The sequence below is a fragment of the Syngnathus scovelli genome, chromosome 7, assembly GCF_024217435.2.
Source record: "Syngnathus scovelli strain Florida chromosome 7, RoL_Ssco_1.2, whole genome shotgun sequence".
In the NCBI taxonomy this organism is placed as follows: domain Eukaryota; kingdom Metazoa; phylum Chordata; class Actinopteri; order Syngnathiformes; family Syngnathidae; genus Syngnathus; species Syngnathus scovelli.
Genome location: NC_090853.1, coordinates 1,733,269 through 1,753,236, shown reverse-complemented (window position 1 = coordinate 1,753,236; position 19,968 = coordinate 1,733,269). Strand labels below are relative to the sequence as shown.

The following is a 19,968-nucleotide window of genomic DNA, read 5'->3' as shown; positions in this document are numbered from 1 at the left end:
GTGGGTGGGTGGGGGGGACTCTGGTGGGGTCCTGGAATTGGGTTCAGATTGAATATCGATCGAAGGCTCTATGAGATAACGCCCAGGTGGGTTTGTTTTGCATTGTTTGCCGGTGCACAGCGCCCCCTGTGAGGCCACAGCAGGCATAGCAACTCTTCATCCAATCATTTCTTCATCCATTTCATAATTTGTACACCGGGTTGCAGGCGAGTTGGAGTCTTTCCTAGCTGGGCGAGACAAGTGGGGAGGATACCCTGGACGGGTTGCCAGCCAGTCACAGAGCACAAAGACGCAACAGAGCACAGGTGTCAAAGACGTGCTGATGGCGGGCGGGTCTGCCCTAAAAATAGCTCACCAGTGGGTGACGTATGTGATTTAAAAAAACGCTCCACTTAACAAGTCAACTTGATCAAATCTACTTTCTTATTGTTGCTCCTTATCTTTTTAAATCCCAATTGAATTAGTGTAAATTTGATCAATGAGGTCAGTGTTGTTGCACCAATCGTAGGATGACAAAAATAAAGGTTGAGTTTCATAATCAGTATGTCTTTTCTTTATTCTTAACATATACTTTGAGTCACAAAATTAGGAACACCTGTGCAATCTGTGCGTTCAGCTTGATGGATTTCTTGTTTAAATATCAGAATTGCACATGCATATCTTACTGTTTGTTCTGTCTCTTGTTTGCCTTTCCTAGGCCACATATTAAAAATGAATGACCAAAAGTATTGCGTCGAATATAAAAGAATAAACTGTAAATGTGACTGCATGTGTGTGTGTGTGTGTGTGAAGGCCCAGTTGTACAATGGCAGCTAGAAATGAGGTCTCCTCTGACGTCCTGTGTATTTGGTGTCAGCCCGCACCTCCCTGTAGGACGACATCACACGCGTGAGCCGAGCGACACCGATTGTAAAATAACGAATACACACGGGACGGGAGGCCGTACCGTCCTTGTCTGCGCCTCCTCTCCTTTTTTTCCAGAATCCAATCTCGGCTCTTCTTTGCCGATTTCCCCTTCATGTTTTTGAAACGGCATCTTTGCAGGGAGAGAAGTGATTACTTGATTGTTTTGTGTGATTTATTATCCTGTGTAAGAGGCAGGAAAACCCGCCTGACGGATTCGCGTCAGCCAGGACGACAACCTTTTTTTTTTTTCTCGGCCCCACTGGCGTCACGAGTTCAGGTACGATTGAACCTGACCCGCATCCGAGGCCCACACCCGATGCTCCACCTTTGTGGTGACCTTTTATAGATCAACATGAAGTCATATGTGCTTTAAGTGTTTTCTATTCATCTCGCCAGTCCAGTGACGGACTCGCCGGACAGGATGTTAAAGCAAAGCATCGGACAGGCTCATATTTCAATACGCACACCATGAGCTCATTATCCGCTCAATTGCATTTACACAGGATTGCGCTATGAAAAGGAAAAAAAAAAAAAGAGAGACAAATTAAACAATCCTCCAGCGGTGCACATTTGGCCTGAGGCGACTTCTTAACATCATAAAAAGACGATTGGAGCTTTTCAGAGTTTCATCAAACAGACACACTAACATGATTATACTAAGCAGGTTATTGCAGACATGTAAACAACACTTGCATCTTTTTACCTTTGTCCTGAATACTGGATCTGGTTGGGGACGTTCTTGTCGGAGGTTTCGGAGCCCAAACCCTGAAATTCATAAAGTAGTCCTGTTATACACATTGTTTTATTATAGGGTTGGGCGATAAGGACCTAAATAAATGTCAGTCACTTCATTGTGAAGCAACTTACCTTGGGCAGGACACCCGTCACGCCGGCAAACAGACACAAGAAGAACCTGGAGAGAAGCACATTGAGCAAATATGGCAAATACTATGAGGGGGGTCACTAGTAGGAAGTCATCCACTGACTTCTTGGCCTTGGTGCTGTTGGGGTAGTCCACCACCATGCCACCGCTGAAGCCCGCCCTCATGGCCTGCGACGTGATCAGTTCCAACTGCCGGGAGGGCAAAAAAGAAAAAAAAAAAGAAGTGAGGAGGATAAGTGGCAGGAATAAACTTCCCAAATGAACATTTTGCACTCCTGTTTACCTGCTCTGAGTTTTCAGGATAGATTTGAAAAACGGCACGGGCGCCTCTTGACTGAAAGGTGGAGAACAAGTCAGGTCCTGATAACAGCTGGTTACATAATTGAGGTAATGGATATCGATTTTTTTTTTAAATATAAAACTTACCAAAGACGAATAGAGAGTACTAAAGAAAGAGTAGAGTCTCTTGGGAGGACTGTGTGTGCGCTTGTCTGCGTTGCAGAGCCACTGAAGAGCTGAAATACTAACAGGGAGCAAAAACAACAACAAGGTTTAATAGTTAAAGTCAAATTTTTCATACGAAGAAAATGACAGGACGTTTGCTACATTTGGTACCTAACGCAGCCGTCAAAGGTCCCCGCCCGGAAAGGCATCCCTTGGCCCATGTCTCCCAGTAGAAGATCTCCTTCCACCTCTCTGTCCAGTGCCACATCTAACACATTTGCATTTATGAGCAGATGCTCACAACTTCTCAGTAAGTGACATTTGTTTTGTGGGGGATAAAGAATCTAATCCCATAAATATTATTCTATTGTCTGCATGCCACAATCACCCCATGGAGCAGACAAATAATGCTTAAACTAACCCAGCATTGCTGTGCTGATGTCAACTCCCACCCAGTAGTGTCCTTCCTCTGTCAGGTAGTCACCACTGAGTCCTGAACCACACCTAATGCAAAAAATATAGAAAATCCTTGAATGATTTGCAGCTCAAACACAAACAGTTTCATCGGCTCACCCCACATCCAGCAGGAAGCTTGGCTGGCCCTCTGGAAGGTTCAACAGTTCCACGGCTCTCTCCGACATCTGAGTCTGAATCTCGATCATACGGGAGCTGACAAACAGCAAAATACCAGATATCTTATTGAACACCCTCTCACCAGACTTTTGACAAAAAGAAAGCCTTTCTTAGAAAAACCAATGAAATATTTAGATGTTTAAAAACATAAAGCTACTTGTTAATAAGCATACGTACATTACATATTGCCGTACATCAACAACAAATATTTCAAATTAGTATACATTCAAATTTCGTCAGCAAAAACCAACAACAATAATAACATTAACTAGATGTGATGTTATGAAGGATTTAGACTTACTTCTGAGAGTATTTCCTGGCCTCCTCCGCATTGTAAAACTGTCGTGAAAAATACACAGTGATAAAAGTTAAAACAACTAACTTGAAGTGGAGATGAAAACAAGCTAGCATAGCGTATAGTTTACATTTAGACCAGCTACGAAAGATGCTGTAAAAACATTTAAATCAAGCACTGACCACATCTGGAGGAGCCCTGTGCTCCGGTCGTCGACAGGAGCTCATGTTATTAGTTAGTATTTGAAGAGAACACAGTTGAATAAAGTTTACTCCTCAAAAACAACATCAATGTACGACACATGTGGAAACCTGGTAGAATAGACAGCAGAGGTCTTCTTCGGCAAGAATCAAGGTGAAATAATAGGGGAAGAATTACTATGTCGCCGTCTAGTGGCTACCTTCTTCAAACACTCCGGAAACCGTTTCACTGACAAAACGTTTAGGTGTAAAAACAATTTAAAAATGAAACTATTCAAGAGTTAAATCGTCTTTGATACGTTTCATTTTCCTTTTAACGTTTTTTCACGTTATTAAAATCGTTAAATGGGTGTAGCTGTTTCTGTTGTGTGATTGGTCAGAAATTATAATTAGTTCCTGTTCTTATCGATTCCTATTGGTCTCCTGTGGTGTGACGTAACGGAACTTGACTTTGTCTTTCCTGGTGGAAATGGCGGAGGTCGCCCACAAGCTGAGCAATGGACTTTACCGGTTGTCCAGCTTCAGGTATGGACAAAGTCGACCGGTTTGCTCTGGGGAACCTTCCAAAAGCCGGCGAGAAAAGTACACTTTTACTGCAAGTCGGAATAAAGATGTTTTAACGGGGAATGAAGACAACGTTCGTTTAAAAAGCACAGTGATAGAACCCAAAATAGAAGTCAGGCGAATGGAAAGAAGTCATCAGATGACTGAAATCTGTTTGAACCTGCACTTTGCTGGATTTCCTCACAGTAGAGAGGATTTCAACAATTATTTAGTTGCACCCAGGAGGTATTTTGGGAGTCGAGGACCTGTTTTCTGCCATCTGAGCCCCGTCTTCATGTCAACTCAGAAGCTGCGAGCTTTCTGCATCTTCATCCATAAACCAGAGAGACGACATTGTTTCTCCAGGAGCTACAGTTGGACGAAAGACTCAAAAGATGACCCTTTGTACAGAAACAGGACAGCCTATTATGACATCCTCAAAGTGTCGCCCAATGCCACGCAATCCCAAATCAAGACTGCCTACTACAAGCAGTCGTTCATCTTTCATCCCGACAAAAACCCAGAGAACGCAGAGTCCGCTTTGCGCTTCACTGATATCAACGAGGCCTACACAGTGCTGGGCAACAAAAGTCTGAGGAGGAAGTACGACCGGGGCATCCTGACCAGAACAGATGTCCACGGTGTGGAAAGACCCCCTTCCAAAGAGCCCCCAAGCAGATCCTCAGGATCGGCACAGCAGCAGCAAACCACCTCAAGACGCTTCTCCCAAACAGGCGGGAGGCCCATATATGACTTTGACGCCTTCTTCCAGGCCCACTATGGCGAGCAACTGCAAAGGGAGCGAGAAATGCGAGCCAGAAGGCAGCGCGACGCAGAGGCCCGCCAGAAAATGAAGCACAGGTGGATCCAGAATAAGAAGATTGAGGCCACGGTGGCCTTGTTGCTGCTGACGGCGAGCATCATTTTGATGAGCGTCAAGTCCTGAAAGACAAATGGCATCGGGCGGGATCATCTGCCTCATTGGGTGGCAATGGCATGTTCGGACACGACAAGAACGTTTTTTCCTCGATGCTGATACTTGATCATGTCTTTGTCTCGTTGAAGATGTCAAATATAAATGCACAAGTATCACTTTTAACTAGAGTTAATTCTAAATTATTGATCAAATATAAATATCAAATCTGAATTACATTTTGAGAAATGTGTTTGTCTTTCATTGCATTGCTTTGACATTTTAGGCTAATTTAAGGAACACAGAGTACTATTGTATTGTTAAAATGTGAATTAATCAAAAAAAGTATTGTAGTGTCACGTTTGGCCTGTAGAGGGCAGCAGATCACATAGAATGACGTCACCTGCTCAGAAGTATGACGGTCCTCCACTTTACCAGTCCAAATAAGTTGTTCACGTTTTATTCACAGAAATATAAAGTAGTATGTCAAGTACATCACTTTGTACAAAATAGCACAGACTCTTCAAAACTCAGTCAGATAACAGAAACAAACCACCTTTGAAATTTTACCAAGTGTTACTCAAAGAAAGGGGGGCAAAGACTACACAGACGCTTGAAAACGCAACCAGAAAACATTCAAACAAAACCTAAAAAAAACCAAATCTGCTTGTTTTGTCAAACAAATGGAGCGTTTAGGGCATGAGGAGTCTGTGATATGTATGACGGGGCCCTTGCACAAACATAAGACTCAATAGGGGAGGAAAACCCATTTATACAACAGCTTAGGAATAATAAATAAGTTCCCAAAATAGGACTCAAATTGGCACATTAATTTCCTCGGCTGTTCTGGAAAACGTTGGCCACGCTTGACACGTGTAGCCTATTGATATGTTTGTTTCCCTATATTGCAAAAGTGTGTCTACTTTGGCGTATGTTAAGAATTTGGCTTAAATGCTTCTCTATTATCTCGTCAGTGATAATGCTTGTTTAGATACATGTTTTGATGCTTTATTATTTAGCTAAAGCAAAGCAGTCAAGCAGTCAAGCGTGGCCATCCTTTCCCACAAGTCTGTGTTCCCTCCTCCTCTCCACTTACCGCTGGATTTCCAGCTCGTGAAATGTTGAAGGCATGACTTTGAATGTGACGTACACTGAACAAAAATATAAACGTTTTCTCTCCCACTTTACATGAGCTGAACTCAAAATATCTAAAGTGCCATAGATGTAAAAATGAATACTATTACGAGTCGAGGTGTTAACCCTTAAAGCAACGGCTATTTGGATACAAATGGTGCAGCAAAAGATGTAGACAGACAATATAACAATTATCCATCTTTGAGTTCAGGTCATAAAAACTGGTAGCAAGTCCAACAGTGTTGCATTTATACTTTTGTTCAGTAGATCAAAACAGCATATCTAATCTACATCTTACCCATATAACGAGCTTGCATAAAAAACAAAACAAAAAAAACAACAACCCTGTTTTAGAAACACTACTTAAGCACGGCGATCATCCAAAAATACGTCACCACACACACACTCAGAAATAAGCCTGTGACAGCAAATGGAAGCCACCTTGCACATCAGTTTTGTGAGCATTTCCGTTTTATGCTTTTGCATGTATTTTTAAAAACCAGGAAGTTGGACATTTTGCCGCCTCTGACTTAGTCAAACGAAACTTCATTTGACGTCAAGTTTCTCTTTGATTTCACCAAAATGTACGTGCACGGACACTCGGACAAATAAACCATTCCGCGTTTTTCGCCTTGAGCAGATAAAAATACTTGATGTCGTTGAGAAGCTGTAATTACCTTTATTCATGAATTGGCGCGTCGTTTCTACGGCAGAATTCAAAGAGATGTTTTCTGCAAAAAAAAAAATGAACGAGAACAACCGCTTCGCCTTACAATACAATATAGAAGAATATATATTATAATATAGATTATATTATGTTTCTTATAATACAAATATTTTTAAAATATATGTATTAAATATCTATTTAAGGGGGAATGTAAAAAATATATATCTATATAATCTATATAATTATAAAAACACTTTTATACAAATAACGGCCTCCTGTCTGATAGTTACTAACGCTCCTCTTCAAAACTTCAAAACAGCAAGGAAATCACATGACGGCATGCAACGTCCCCTCTGGCCCGCTCACATGGCAGTTTTCAAAGTGACTCATTTTGAGCGTGCAAATTTCTACGTTGACCTCAGATTGCGAAAAAGAACTACGTCATGGTTTGGTCTAATCGATGATGCTTGTTTATAAGTTCAAAATGTCCAATTTCCCAGTTTTCTTATTCTCTAAAAAACAGTTGGGTCAAAAATAACACAATTATGGGTCAAATAGGGACCAACTGCAATCCAATATTTTCCCCCCCACAAAATAACCGCAAAAAACGATTCTGTACAAAAAAAAAAATGTCTCAAACGGACCCAAGTTGTCCCTCTCTGACCCACAATTGGGTTATTTTTGACCCAACGGTTTTCAAAGAGTAAATGCAGCATAAAACCTCCATGACATCGCTTTTGTGTTGGAACGCGACTCAATGTGTGCGGCAGACTTCAAGCCCGAGACTCCTCGGGGGTAACATGGAGGATACCCCCGATGGACTCCAAGCAGCTTTCCAAACATAAAGCAGAGCCTCGCATTTCAAACTCGGCTGTCGACGAGGAAGTGGTCAGATGAGCTGAATCAAAGCCATATGAGTCTCGCGGGATGACTTCCTGTTGCTCTTTCTGCCTACACACATCCTCGCTCGCTCGCTCGCCGCTTTGATTTCCTTCATCCAGGCCCCTCTGTGAGTGTCGTCTACGCGTAGCCCTTTGTCACGCCTCGTTACGCTCTGACGGTGCGAAGCGCAGCTGCGCGGCCCGACGGAGTCGCCACCCCTTCTCGAATCAAGAGAAACAGGAAATTGCCGTTGAAACACAAACAAACAAAGGTTTGAAGCCTTTTCGTGGTCGTTGCCCTCGGTGGGGAGAGAGAGAGAGAGAGAGAGGGGGAGGGGGTGTCACTCAGTAGAAAGAGTACTGGTTCTCCACAGCCCGGGCCCGTCGGGTCCCGTCGGCGTCCTGATAGTCCTCGGACGTGCCGCTCGAGGCCTCCAGCAGGCGCTCGGAGCTGTTGCTGCGACTCTGTAAGCCGCCGCCGGTGCCCGGGTCGCTGCGGGAGAGGGAGGGCAGGGCGGTGGGCGAGGAGGAGCTACTGGAGGAAAGCGGGGCGTCGGCCGGGGGGCCGGAAGAGGGTGAGATCCCGGGAGGGTGAGGAGTCGGCTGGGCGGAGTCCGGGCGGCAGCTGGCGTCCGCTCTGGGCGGCGTGACCAGCGGAGGCACGCTCACGTCTGCGGGTCGGCGAGAGTAGACGTTAAAAAATTGGAACGGATGGATTCCAAAAATGTCTGCTATCAATTACTTGCAATGTGGCACTCGACAGGGCTTCTCTTCAACGCTGGCAATGTGGGCCTTCCTTTTATTCTCTTTTCTCAGTGACTCCAGCAACACGCCCGAGCAGTGTATCAATAACGCCATTTTACGGCAGAATCAAACGCTCGCTCTATGCACGACGACACAGAGGCCCCCTTTATGACCCACCCAAAGTAGGGCCGGGACGGAGAGTCTGGGCAAAGCCGCTGAGGTATAATCGCCCCCCTCACTCTCTGGTACAGGAGGGTATTCATGCCGTGCCAGTACGGAGGGTCCGTGCGGTGCAGGTTCACTGAGTTTCAGCTGAGCTTGCTTCTTTAAGTAGAATACTAGAAGCAAACCTCAATTATGCTACAAATCCAGACACTGAAGAATTTGTATTTTTACGAAACTAAACCAAATGCCGGAACTTGATACCTTCAGCTCTCCCAACTGAGCTAGCCAAAAGGGGAAACTGTTAGCATGTACCTGCGTTAGCGCTCCTCTGCACTTGAACGTAAGAGCGGAGCGTGATGTCCGCCGAGCCGCCCGATTCCAGCGGGATGGGGTGAGCGTGGAAGTGTCTCAGCATGTCCGACACGGTGTGGAACCATAAATGGTGGACGTGGCACTGCCCGTTTTCGTTGACTGACAGACGCAGATGCTGGGTGGGGGAAGAGCGAACACAATAAGACTCAATAAAATAATCATGATATTAGGTTTGGGTCCTCATTTGCTCACCTTGGCTTTGCCCTGGAAGTTGAAGGTGAGGACGTACTCGCCGGGCCGCGTCTCACTTTGGCGGATCACAAAGAGGCCGTGGCTCCTGGCCCCGCCCGCCAGTACCAGCTGAGCCGCACGGACCCGCGACAGCGTGCCGTGGAACCACGGGTAACCGGCGAGGCTGGCGTCACCCTCAGAGTCCTTGGATCCCTCGCCTCCACCTGCGCACCCTACCGATTTTTGATATTCAATATCCTGGTTTGATTTGCGAGATGGAAGGTGAAGCTAACAATTGTGTGAATCATCATTTTTTCATTTTCAGCTGGCAATCGAAAAAAAAAGAAACTATTAAAGCCTTAATTCGTTATTTATTATTTTTTTAATATACATTTCCACCAGACTAGACAGACTTTCTGCCAGTAATTTAATCAATGAATCGACAATGAATTGATTGTTAAATTAATCAAGAATTGTTTTTAATAATCCTTTTTTTTACCTTTTGTAAAATAAAACCAATAAAGTTTTCAGCTCGTCTGATCGCTGTCATCCTCTATGAAAGTTGACTTTTTAAATCTTTATGGTGAATCAAAATAAAACATTTTTGCCTTCTTCCAACATGTTATGGATCAAATTATGAACTAAATCATAGTTCGTGTATTTTTGGAAATAACGCCTTATTTTCAATAAAGGCAATGAAATTAAAACTATTTTACCCGATTCATCGCTAAAATAATCGACATTATTCCATGACAATGTATTAGTTGCAGCCTTAAACCCAAAGTGTTCTTGTCCTGATTTGCCCGACGACTACTAGTCTACATATTCTTTTTTTGGATTTCTTTTTCCAAAACCTCTGACTTTTGGAGTACCAGTTGAAAATGTAAATAATAAACGACGCGCAGTAAAAGTGCCGAAGTGCTTGCCTGCTGCTGCTGCTGCTGCTGGGTTGGAGCCCTGGGCCTCTGGGGACTGGAGGAAGCGCTCTAAAGGCATGTGGGATGGATGCTGGGTGAAGGGGGGTTCCCTGCAACGCACTGAGGGGGCACTGTAATGCTCCGCCGCTGCGCATAACCTCTCCGGAGCCGGGTACGCACCTAAACAAGTCAGTTTGCGTCTTTTACCAGATATTTGCGCGGGAGTAAAGCCGCCGCGGTCGGGCGGGGGCTCACCCTCAGAGAGCAGCTCGCAGCTGCAGGAGGCCACCATGGAGCAGTCTTTGGACGAGGCTTGACCGTGAGGACAGGACGCCAGCTCGATGTCGTCGCCGCTGTCCCTGCACCAGAGTATGTAAACAAACAGCGGCGTGTCCAAACACACATCCTACAAATGAAGTCCTTGTTGATGTCCGGACCAACAAGGAGGAATGTCAGTCATTGCTGTGCGTGTGTGAGTTTGTCCATGTTTGTGTAAAGGGAGCCTGTCAAAACGGACGCTAATTGGATGATTAATGGCCGTGTGTGTGTTTCTGCCCTCCTTCTACCTCCCCCTTCACGGCAAATATTTATGTGATGAAGCTTTACCCGGGGTCTATGCAGTCCTGGATGTCAGCGACCCAAGAGTTTTTCTGCAGCGAGTCGATGGTTTCCAGGATGTATTCGCCCCCGTTCTCCACCTACAGAAAATAAAATAAAAATGCTGAATATTTTTTTTTTTCCCCCAATAAAGTGGTCAGTTCTTACCTTTAGGACAAACGTATTGTCTTTGTCAGGCATCTCCAGGGGCATGGTGGTCCGTACCTCCACAATGGCCGTCAAAGGGATGCTCACCTTGGCTTTTGAAGACTGAACGTGAAAAAGAGAGAAGACTTTAAATGATGAGGTTCAAAATGGAGTCGTTTGAGTGTTACAGAAAAACACTTTCTAATTAGCTGTTTAATTTTGTCTCACCATACGAACACCCAAAAAAAGTTCATGCAATTACCAAGGGTCCAAGGCTAAAATAACTTTTTACAAAAAGAACACCATACTTAACGTTAAAATAGTTTTTCAAACATAACTATTAGATAACCTGTCTGGCTAGCAAGTCTCAAAATGGTTCCTCCTCCATGATAATTAGGGCCCAAATGAGTCATGCAGCATCTCGCCACAAGCCCCGCCCCCAGTCGGCCAAGCACTCAAAGAAGGCCAATTTTTCACGCCATCAGCCGACTGTAACTGACGCAAAACAGGAAACGTTTACGCCATGTGATCAAAAGCAAAGCGCCTGGCCTCCATTTGCCCTCTGCCAAAGATAATCTGAACACATCCAAAGGGTGTGCTTCTGTGTGTGTGAGGAGACCCATGGTCTGGTTGAGGCTTATCAGCTGATCTGTCTGGAGTAACCACATTCTCATCTTGATCCTGGCCGCCGTCCACACCCAGAATTCCGGTCAAAGGATCACATGATCACGTAAGCTAGCTAGCTAGCCACACTGGGTTCATTTCCACATGAATTATTTCCACATTTATTTGGGTCAATATTTCAAAGTTATCCTCTGAAGGGTGTGTGCGGTCAAAGGGTCTCTGCTGCGTCATCATGCAGCAGCCAGGAAGGAGACGGCGCTGATCACTTTAATCATCCGACACCGCTGAGTGCGCACTCCCATGATGCCAACGAGGCAGCCATGATGAAGCGTCGTGAAAGTGCTTCTTCTACATGTCGACGTGAATAGAACGCAGCATGTGATAGTGCTGAGGAACAACAAGCATGTTTCCTCTGCGAGTGACTCATACAACTATTTTGGTTCCCTCCGTGTTGTCACCGTGTGCCCAAGATGAGGAAGCGATTCTGCAAAAGCAGTTGGAAACTTTGCAATGTGCTAAGAGAGGTCTCTTGCTCTTTCCACACATCAGCTCGTCTTTCCCACGGCCTTCTTGCAACCACCTGTGCCACCTGAACCCCAGCCGTGGAGGATTTACACACACTCAGCCGCACGACCTTCCTAAGGTCACGGGCAACGATGTGGAAATCCCACATGGACAAATGTGAAGAGCGTTTTTTTTTCAGTGCTAATCTTACATGGAGGGGAAAAAAAAAAAACAAGGCATCCAATTACCTTTTCTATTCTTTCCTCACCCTGCTGGGAGAGCTATATTATAAATTAAGGGCATACGCTGTAAAAAATGCAACACTGGATAAACTTAAAAAAAATATGAGTCATCTGTCCCACTTAATATTTCAGCTTTGTACCATGTAAATAATGAAATAGTTATAAATAGTAGATGGACGACGATGGCAGCGCGTGACGGCGTACCTTGGGCGGGACGTAGAACTCCAGCAGGAACCTCTCGGCCCCTTCGTCCCTCTTGCTCTTCCTCAAAAGCAGGCGGCACTTCTGCCACTGCGCGGCGCCCATGCAGTTGGTGTCGTCGGCCACCATGTACCTGAGCGCCCCCTCCCTCTGGATCTCCAACATCTCCGCCTTGTGGCCCTGGCAGCTTCTCGGCAGTCGCAGTTTTTGAGACCACCTCTCTCCCCCCGCCGTGGTGGTTTCGGCCCCGGCGGTTCCGGCCCCTGCTCCTCCGGTCCCGTTGGACTTCCTGGGAGGCCCGTCGGGCTCGGGGGAAGCGCGGCGATGCCACATCTCCTTGACCCCGTCCACCACGCACAGGCTCATGTTCCTCAGCGAGAAGCCCTTCTTGAAGCGAGCTTTGGGGTGGCTCACCGACACGTCCTCGGAACTGCGGGACTGTCCCAGGGCGGACACCTTGTGCGTGGGTTGAGGTCCGCGGGTACCGGGCGCGGCGCCGCCTCCTATCCCGCCCCCTCCGCTGTCCATGCTGTCCAAGGATTCGCTGGAAGCCCCGGCGTCCTTGCGTCTGTGGTAGAGCTCGTGGCTGTAGGACAAGGGACAACCCTGGATCCCCAGAAAAGGAACGATGCTGTACTTTGGCGCGATGCTGAAGCCGTCCTCCCCCGGCGAGGACGCCCGGTTCTGCCGGGCCTGGCTCAGAGCCGCGGAGAAACACTCCAAGAAGTGTTGGGCAAAGTGTTGAGAGAAGCTGGCGTCGGCGCCCGGCGAATCGTAGCACGGGTTCTCCGACAGGAAGCGCTGGAACTTGTCGGCGAAGTCTGCGGCCGAGGCTCGGGCGTGGAGTTCGCAGAACTCTCGCCAGTCAGGCAGCGGGCATGAGGAGGAGAGCTCCGGGCTACCGGGCGCTGCCGCTCCGTTCATCACTGGGCCATGCCAACCCACCGAGGAGAGGCTGGAGAGGACGAGAGAACGATAGCATTAGCGTAAACACAACATATAGCATGTGGCTAACTCACATTAGCATTAAAATGAACCATAGCGCCTCGTTCCGTATTTGTTTCTCTTCCACTATCTTGAATCGCCAAGCAAAGTCCAATTTCATACTGGCTCTAATTCAAAACAGTGCTGCATGTCATCCCATCCTCCCTTCATTTCCTGTTATTGTTCTGTTATTGCCGTTTAATGAGATCAAACGGGGCGACGGAAACACGAGGAAACGGCGTGATCAAAAGGGGAAATCTCCCCTGCCTGGTGCCACGGCGCTGGTGAGCTTGCCCAGCTCGATTTTGGTGACAAGCCATCGGATTACGGCCACGATCTGCGTCTCCCCTCGGTGGCCCATCTGGCTCACTCGTTGTTTGGTTAACTAATGAGGGTGTTGGCGAAAGAGGGTCACCGCATTCTGGCTCGACATCAGAAGATATTTTCGGTTGGCGCATTTGGGGGATCGTGATAGTTCACGGTCACCCAAAATAACACGGGTTCCGAAATTGCCGCGTAAATCGGGAACAGACTCGGCAGTGTGCTTTCAAAGGACGCACGCTGTGTCCCAACACACGACTGATAAGGAAGGACACATCTGCAGAGAAGCGTTGCGCTCCAACACACGTTGCTCCCATTATTCATTTCTGTGAAGCAGGAACTTAAAAGGACGTCAAGACGGAAGTGGGTAGGCCTGGCGACACACACACACACACACGTACAAAGAGATAGCAAACATTCCAAAAGGCTTTTCATGCAACATACGACACACACGTGCGGACATTCCGGGAATTTCCTGGGAAAGCAGCTTGTTTGTTAATCTGTTTTTTTTTTTTTTTGGTCAACAATTAGCGTGAACGAATTGCCTCTGCTGGAATTCAAACATCTTTACAATGTGTGAAGGCAAAAAAAACAAAAAAAACCAAGTCATCTAAAAATAAATAAATAAATAAATAAATAAATAAATAAATAAACAAACAAATAAATAAAATGAGTTGTAGTGATTTAATATTAAAGATTTTGTGGAACTGATCATTGAAAGCGGCGCAATACTTGGCTGCAACCAGCAGAGGCGCTATCAATTCAGTCCCAAGTTTGTTATCGAAAAAGAAAAATACATTTTGTCACAAAAATAGAACTTCAAACAAAGTGTTGGCAAACAAAACTCTAAACAAACAAAATTACAAAACAAAATAAACACCTGCCTGGCTCAGGACGGAGACATTGCCCAACTTGGCACGGGTTCTGATTGCGAATTCATTTAGCCATTAGTTACATATCAGGGAAGACTTTGCATGAAAGTGGTGATAAACAAATCAATCCACTTTAAGGTACTACGTCGTTCATTCAGTGTGTGTGTGTGTGTGTGTGTGTGTGAGCGAGTCAATAGCTATTTAAAACCCTGCACAGCGCCAACTTTCCACTCATTCAGCAAAACAACAACAACAACAACACTTGAGGTACATTTGTCAAAGCGGACACCCGGATGTGGACGTGCCCCCCCTCCATCCCGGATTGACTGCACACACTCAGCATGAAACTCAAGCCGTGGGACAGGAGGAAGTGGACAGTTCTGTCTCAGCACACTTGGGCCGTCCTCTGCCAAATGATTGACGGGCGAGCGGAATGATCTATGAATGAACGAAGGAGTCGGAGAAGGAGGGCTTCATGTTTGGGCCGCAGCTGCTAAAACAATCGAGTGATATGTGTGTGGAGGTGGGCTCCAACGCCGAGGAGCCAGGGGAACCGAGGCATCCCCCCCCCCCTTCAGCTTTCAACCTCAGGGCCACTGGAGCCTTTCCGCCTTCCGCTATCGCCTCCCTATCTGTTGTTAAGATCTACCACTACTGTGCCGCCTCCCCCCTCCCCTCCCCTCCTCCCCCTGGGGGTGAGGAGGGCCTGATATCTCCATCAGATGCTTGGGAATACTGTGTGTAACAGTAAACTGGAGGAAAGTAAAGTCCGGCCTGGAAAATCCTTCTCCTTCGTGTATCTGAGGCGGGCCTCCGGGAGCTACATATGCGTCATGACCACTGTGGTGTCATTTAAAAAAAAAAAAAAAAAACATAATTCTTCAGTTCAGTGAGTAACTGGAGCGCCTTTCCACTTTAGTGCCCTCACTCACTCACTCAACTTGTTTTTCTCTTCCAAGTCACTCAAATTCAGAATATCAAATGAAGAGCCAGCTAATTCTACACTCTCATTCGCTGACACCCATGTCACTCACCAGACCAGGCTCCGCCTCTTCAAGACATTCACACTCAAAGTCAAAGTAACGACAGCTTTGAGAAGAACGTGAGACATCATCTCACATGCTCAATATTACGTTGAATCATTTTATCGATGGGACAAACTCGATTCTAAAAATATTTGAGGAAATTTCCCCAAATTTGAACAGATCAGTTTAATAATTTTCACCAATATTTTCAGTTTAATCATTTTCACAAATATTTTTTTCTAAAGTTCAGTTTCATGTGTTTTTCATTAAAAACACACAAACACAATCACAAACACACACACACACACACACACACATCTCCCCTGCAAGCTGCTTCATGCCAGCAGCACGCCCGCCGTGATCGGCTAATGAGCATGATTGGTCATGTCGTGCGCTCACCCCTGGGGGGTTTGGGTCCGGCCATGTTTTCTAAGATTAGCCTACACTCACACACACACACACAACACACACACACACACACAAAGCTCGCAGCACACACAGTACAGTACACGGCGGCACGCACCCTCATTCTGAATTCATTAAGGATGTTTTCTTATATAAGATGTAAATAGGACTGAGGACGTTTGAGGACAAAAAAGGCCGACATGTCACACACACACACACACACACACACGCTCCAACAGTAGCACACAAACAGCGAAACAATGAATTGATCGTAACATGACGACTAGTATTGATTAGATTAGTAAGGATGGTTGTAGTATGCAAGCATGCAGCTTGGATACTGCCAGGAGACAAAAACGATGACTGATGGGAATGTCGAAGATGTCGAAAAGCAGAAGGACGTCAAACACAAGTCTAAGGTTCATTCGTAATCACCATGGCCCTGACACAGAAGTCAACCTGTTCCGTCCCCTTGTTCTTACCACTCTCGCGACACAAATTCCGAAAATCTCGGAGGTTTCAGCCACGCAAGGTGCACGGATTCCAAACGAGCTCACTCGTTATCGCATAACGTAAATAGCAAACGTGCCGAAGCATTGAAATGGCAGCCGGTGTTAAGAGCAGAAAGAACACAAAGTGTGGGAGACGCACATTCCACCGCTGACTTCCATTTCCTCTCACTCACCCACCAGGTCTAACTAATTTCACAGATGACCGCAGACCTGCAAATACAGGACAAGCGTGACACCACCACTCCATTCATTTGAGTTGCGCAGGTGAAGCTTACCGAACATGACGTCGTGCCTAAAAAATGTTCGGTTGTAATCGAAACTATCAAACAGGTATCCATTTATTTTCTTGTACCATTATTCAAACATTCAAAAACTCCCACAATTTATTTTAACCATTTTTAATAACACAAACTCTACAGACTTGTACTTGATAAAAACATCACTATTGTTAATGTTCTTTAATTGTGTCTTTTAAATGAAAACCACTACCGTAAGCTGTTTTAATTGGCGAATGTAAGGGGCAGTTCTGGTTGAGCCCTATGAACTCTGCCTAGTAACAAGTGGTCAGAACAAAAATCATGGCCTTTCAACTTACTGGACAAAATTTTATTTTAGTCTCATAGTGAATTATGATTTTACGTAGTTTGTCTGTCACTTGAAAGAAATATAATATACAAGAAAATGAGCTGAAACTGGAGCAATTTTGGTTGATTTAGGGGCAGCTATGCTCGAGCCCCATGGACAATAATAACCCCCCGTTCACGACCTATTAAAAGACACCTAATAGGAATTCAATAGCAAGCCCAGCAGCCGCCGCCGCAGAGGCCCGGCTGGTGCAGGCCTGCTCCGGTGCCAACAGTGGACTTCATGAATGGAGCCTGCTGCGGCTGCTTGAATGGCTCACACATGCAAGCAGCAGATGAATGGCAGTTTTAGGAGACAACGCCGTGCGAGCTAGACGGACGCCCAATCGGAGACCACCACCACCACCACCACTCGTGAAGGAGCAGACTTTCAGCCCCTATTTAAATACTGATAAACGGATTCTTGGAAGACCCCCCACACCCAAAACACACACCCACTCCCTCGATGCTTCGTTTACCCCTACTGGCCCCCCATGTGGTTCATCATCACCCCTAAAAGTGATATGATCCCCCCTTCCAACGTGACTAAGATGTGGTTCACACCAAAACAAACCACTCTCCTCCTTCTTCTTCTCAACATGGAAGCCTTTTTCTGCCGCACATCACACATGACACCACGAAAGGATGCTGCTGACACATTTAAGCGGAGCTCACCTCAGTGCGGGACTGGTGTCATGACAACGACGGCTGGCGGACACAATTCGGTTTCAAGAGGTCTTCTTACTCGAACGTCTCGTCTACAATTGCTCGCCCGACGTCCTTGCACTTCGCCTGGATAAGGTTTCTTCACGGCCCCAGTAGCTGATCCTCCATCCCTGCGAGCGTCGCACTGTGAGGCAGCCTGGCTGTGAGTGGCTGATCCTGAATGTGGTTGCCTGCCTGACAAGCTAGCGGAAAGAAGATAAAGCGTTTTCGGTTTGTTTCTTCCAGCGTAAAACGTGTACACTTAACTTAGGTCGAATCGTTTCGAAAGTATTGTGATCAAAAGAAGATACTTCAGAAAGAAAATTCAACACGTCAATTTTGGGTTGGTTAATATATTATTTAGTTTTTCAAATCATTCGCATGTTCAACTCGCGAGTTTCGATGTTCTTTTATTTTGAAGGTTAGAGCATGATCAGTGTTTTAGCTAACTTACCTTTCAATTTTCTTTCACGAGCAAGTGTGCATGTGTCTCACAGTCGTTTAACAACCAATCAGTGCCCTAAAAAGGGAGCCACGCCTTTCCAGTGTCTAATTAATATATTTACATATTTATTATACCTACAGAGAGAAAGAGGAGAGAAGAGGGAAAGAGACACAATATCTCTACTGTTGAGTGGAGATATTAAGTTCTTACCTTTTCAGCAATTATCTTGAAGAAATGTGTGTTTAGTAATAAAACTCTGACTGCCCACATGACTTGTTGATGTTTACCTCTGAGAAGTTGGCCCGGAGCTTCCAGCATACGTGCTTCTTTATGGCTAATCCCCTCTGAGAGGATTGACTGCAGGGCTTTTACCACAGGGGACCCTGGGCCACACCACAATGGACAGGTGGTGCTGCTGGAGAACCAGCTACTCACTAATCCCGGGGCCCTATTTTTGTAAATGTGCGCACATGCGCTCAGTGTAAAAACACATCTTCACTTTTATGCCCCTGGTGCACCTGAAAATTCAGTGACAGAAAGTAAACTAGACTTTAGAATAAGTGAAACCAGGTCTAAGTTGCGGCGCAGGTTTGTCAAGTCGGTACCTCTGGCTTGAATAAAAAACTTCAAAAATGAGAATCTGAAGAGTAAATACTGCATATGCATAAAACTATACAGTACGCTGCTAAACAGAGATGATGAGAGTGTGGTGGCAAACGCTGCTTATTGAAAAACACAAAGAGATAAGTGGGCAGGGCAGTGGGACTCGCTCTGTGCCTCTCTCTCCCGAGACCCTGGCCTCTTATTGATCCTCACGCACTTCCTGCCAGCGAGGATAAAACAATGCGAGTCAATCGCTAGCTCAGCGACTCTCCCAGAATAACGGGCTAAGTACAGTTCAATTGTATTTAACTTTGAAGTTCAAAATATTTCAATTTATTCTTTAAAAATAGTTGCATTTATTTAGCATTATTTGTTATTAAATGTGTTTCTTATATTTGAATGGAATAATGGTTAATTAATTAAAAAAAATATTATTAGTCCCAAAATGAGGATATTTGCTGTCTCAGAATATATTGCACACTCACTCTCTGATGATGCCCAATGCATGCAGTGATGTCATGAACTTCACTGAGCTCGGCCCAAAATAGCACAGCAACATCGGTAACACTGTACACAACAAGGGAGGAGGGACAGCGCAAGACAAATATGACACGTGAAGAACGTGCAGTGAATTGGAAGCGAATAATAATTCAAAGTGAAACTTCATGAGAATGAATGAAGGATGATTTTTGCCCTCCAGGAGACTAATATGATGTCTGGCACGGTCATAAATCTCCATCGGGCTCGGACGTTGACAATATGTCAAGAGTGAGGATTTGGCAATAAAAAGGCATTTTTGAAAGGGGGGGGGGGGTCTGGGACGGCGTAACCCGCTCTGTATTCCCGATCCGGGTTGGGGTGGGGGCTGGGGGCGGTGGCTGATCCCCAGAAGCACGTGACCGAGTGATTCAGCGAGACGCCATGTCAGAGCAAATCACAGAGCAACAACACAGAGCCACCTGACAGAGGAGCTCTGTTTCCATGGCAACACCCATGGAGGGGAGGGGGCGGGCGTAGGAGGGGGTGTTTGCTGTGGGAGGAAAGAAAGAGAAAGAAGAAAGAAGAGGAGGAATAGTTTGGAAGCTGAAATGCTACTGAGGGAACTGGCTGGAATCAAATGAATGAACACACACGCACACACGTGCAGCCGTGCAACAGTTCTCAGCTCGTACTGGGCTGAGCTTCTCAGTCAAACAAAGAAGGGAAAAAAAAACGGACGAATGAATGAATGAATGAATAAATGAATGGGGATTTTATAGCTACTTAGCACAATGGAGCCTTTGGGTGAAA

General features: G+C 45.8%; 3 protein-coding genes and 1 long non-coding RNA gene across 6 annotated transcripts; 2 read left to right on the top strand and 2 right to left on the bottom strand.

The window, feature by feature from the left end:
- The first annotated feature begins 10 nt into the window (after nt 1–10).
- Nucleotides 11–785, top strand: LOC125972700 (uncharacterized). Its single transcript, XR_007482892.1, has 2 exons — nt 11–86; nt 207–785. It is a non-coding gene; the product is annotated as an uncharacterized lncRNA (long non-coding RNA).
- Nucleotides 531–3,528, bottom strand: bud23 (BUD23 rRNA methyltransferase and ribosome maturation factor). The gene is made up of 12 exons (XM_049726594.1): nt 3,344–3,528; nt 3,168–3,205; nt 2,807–2,902; nt 2,655–2,737; nt 2,405–2,501; nt 2,216–2,312; nt 2,073–2,123; nt 1,893–1,978; nt 1,774–1,819; nt 1,610–1,671; nt 947–1,036; nt 531–867 (listed from the first exon to the last, which is right to left on the bottom strand). The coding sequence occupies exons 1-12, from the start codon at nt 3,386–3,388 to the stop codon at nt 813–815; spliced, it is 846 nt and encodes a 281-aa protein (XP_049582551.1). The 5' UTR covers nt 3,389–3,528; the 3' UTR covers nt 531–812.
- A 254-nt stretch (nt 3,529–3,782) lies between these two features.
- dnajc30b (DnaJ (Hsp40) homolog, subfamily C, member 30b) lies at nt 3,783–5,056 on the top strand. The gene has a single exon (XM_049726584.2). The coding sequence runs from the start codon at nt 3,831–3,833 to the stop codon at nt 4,848–4,850; it is 1,020 nt and encodes a 339-aa protein (XP_049582541.1). The 5' UTR covers nt 3,783–3,830; the 3' UTR covers nt 4,851–5,056.
- Nucleotides 5,057–5,261: 205 nt separating this feature from the next.
- LOC125972694 (SH2B adapter protein 2) lies at nt 5,262–18,140 on the bottom strand. 3 transcript variants are annotated; one of them, XM_049726578.2, is made up of 9 exons: nt 17,601–18,140; nt 12,187–13,138; nt 10,634–10,735; nt 10,475–10,566; nt 10,124–10,227; nt 9,878–10,048; nt 8,973–9,184; nt 8,721–8,895; nt 5,262–8,170 (listed from the first exon to the last, which is right to left on the bottom strand). In XM_049726578.2, the coding sequence occupies exons 2-9, from the start codon at nt 13,105–13,107 to the stop codon at nt 7,845–7,847; spliced, it is 2,103 nt and encodes a 700-aa protein (XP_049582535.1). In that variant the 5' UTR covers nt 13,108–13,138; nt 17,601–18,140; the 3' UTR covers nt 5,262–7,844. The 3 variants fall into 3 exon arrangements, with proteins under 3 accessions (XP_049582535.1, XP_049582534.1, XP_049582533.1); XM_049726577.2 differs by lacking the exon at nt 17,601–18,140 and adding an exon at nt 13,203–14,005 and having other exon boundaries at nt 8,973–9,186; nt 9,883–10,048; XM_049726576.2 differs by lacking the exon at nt 17,601–18,140 and adding an exon at nt 13,203–14,002.
- Between the last annotated feature and the right edge of the window lie 1,828 nt (nt 18,141–19,968).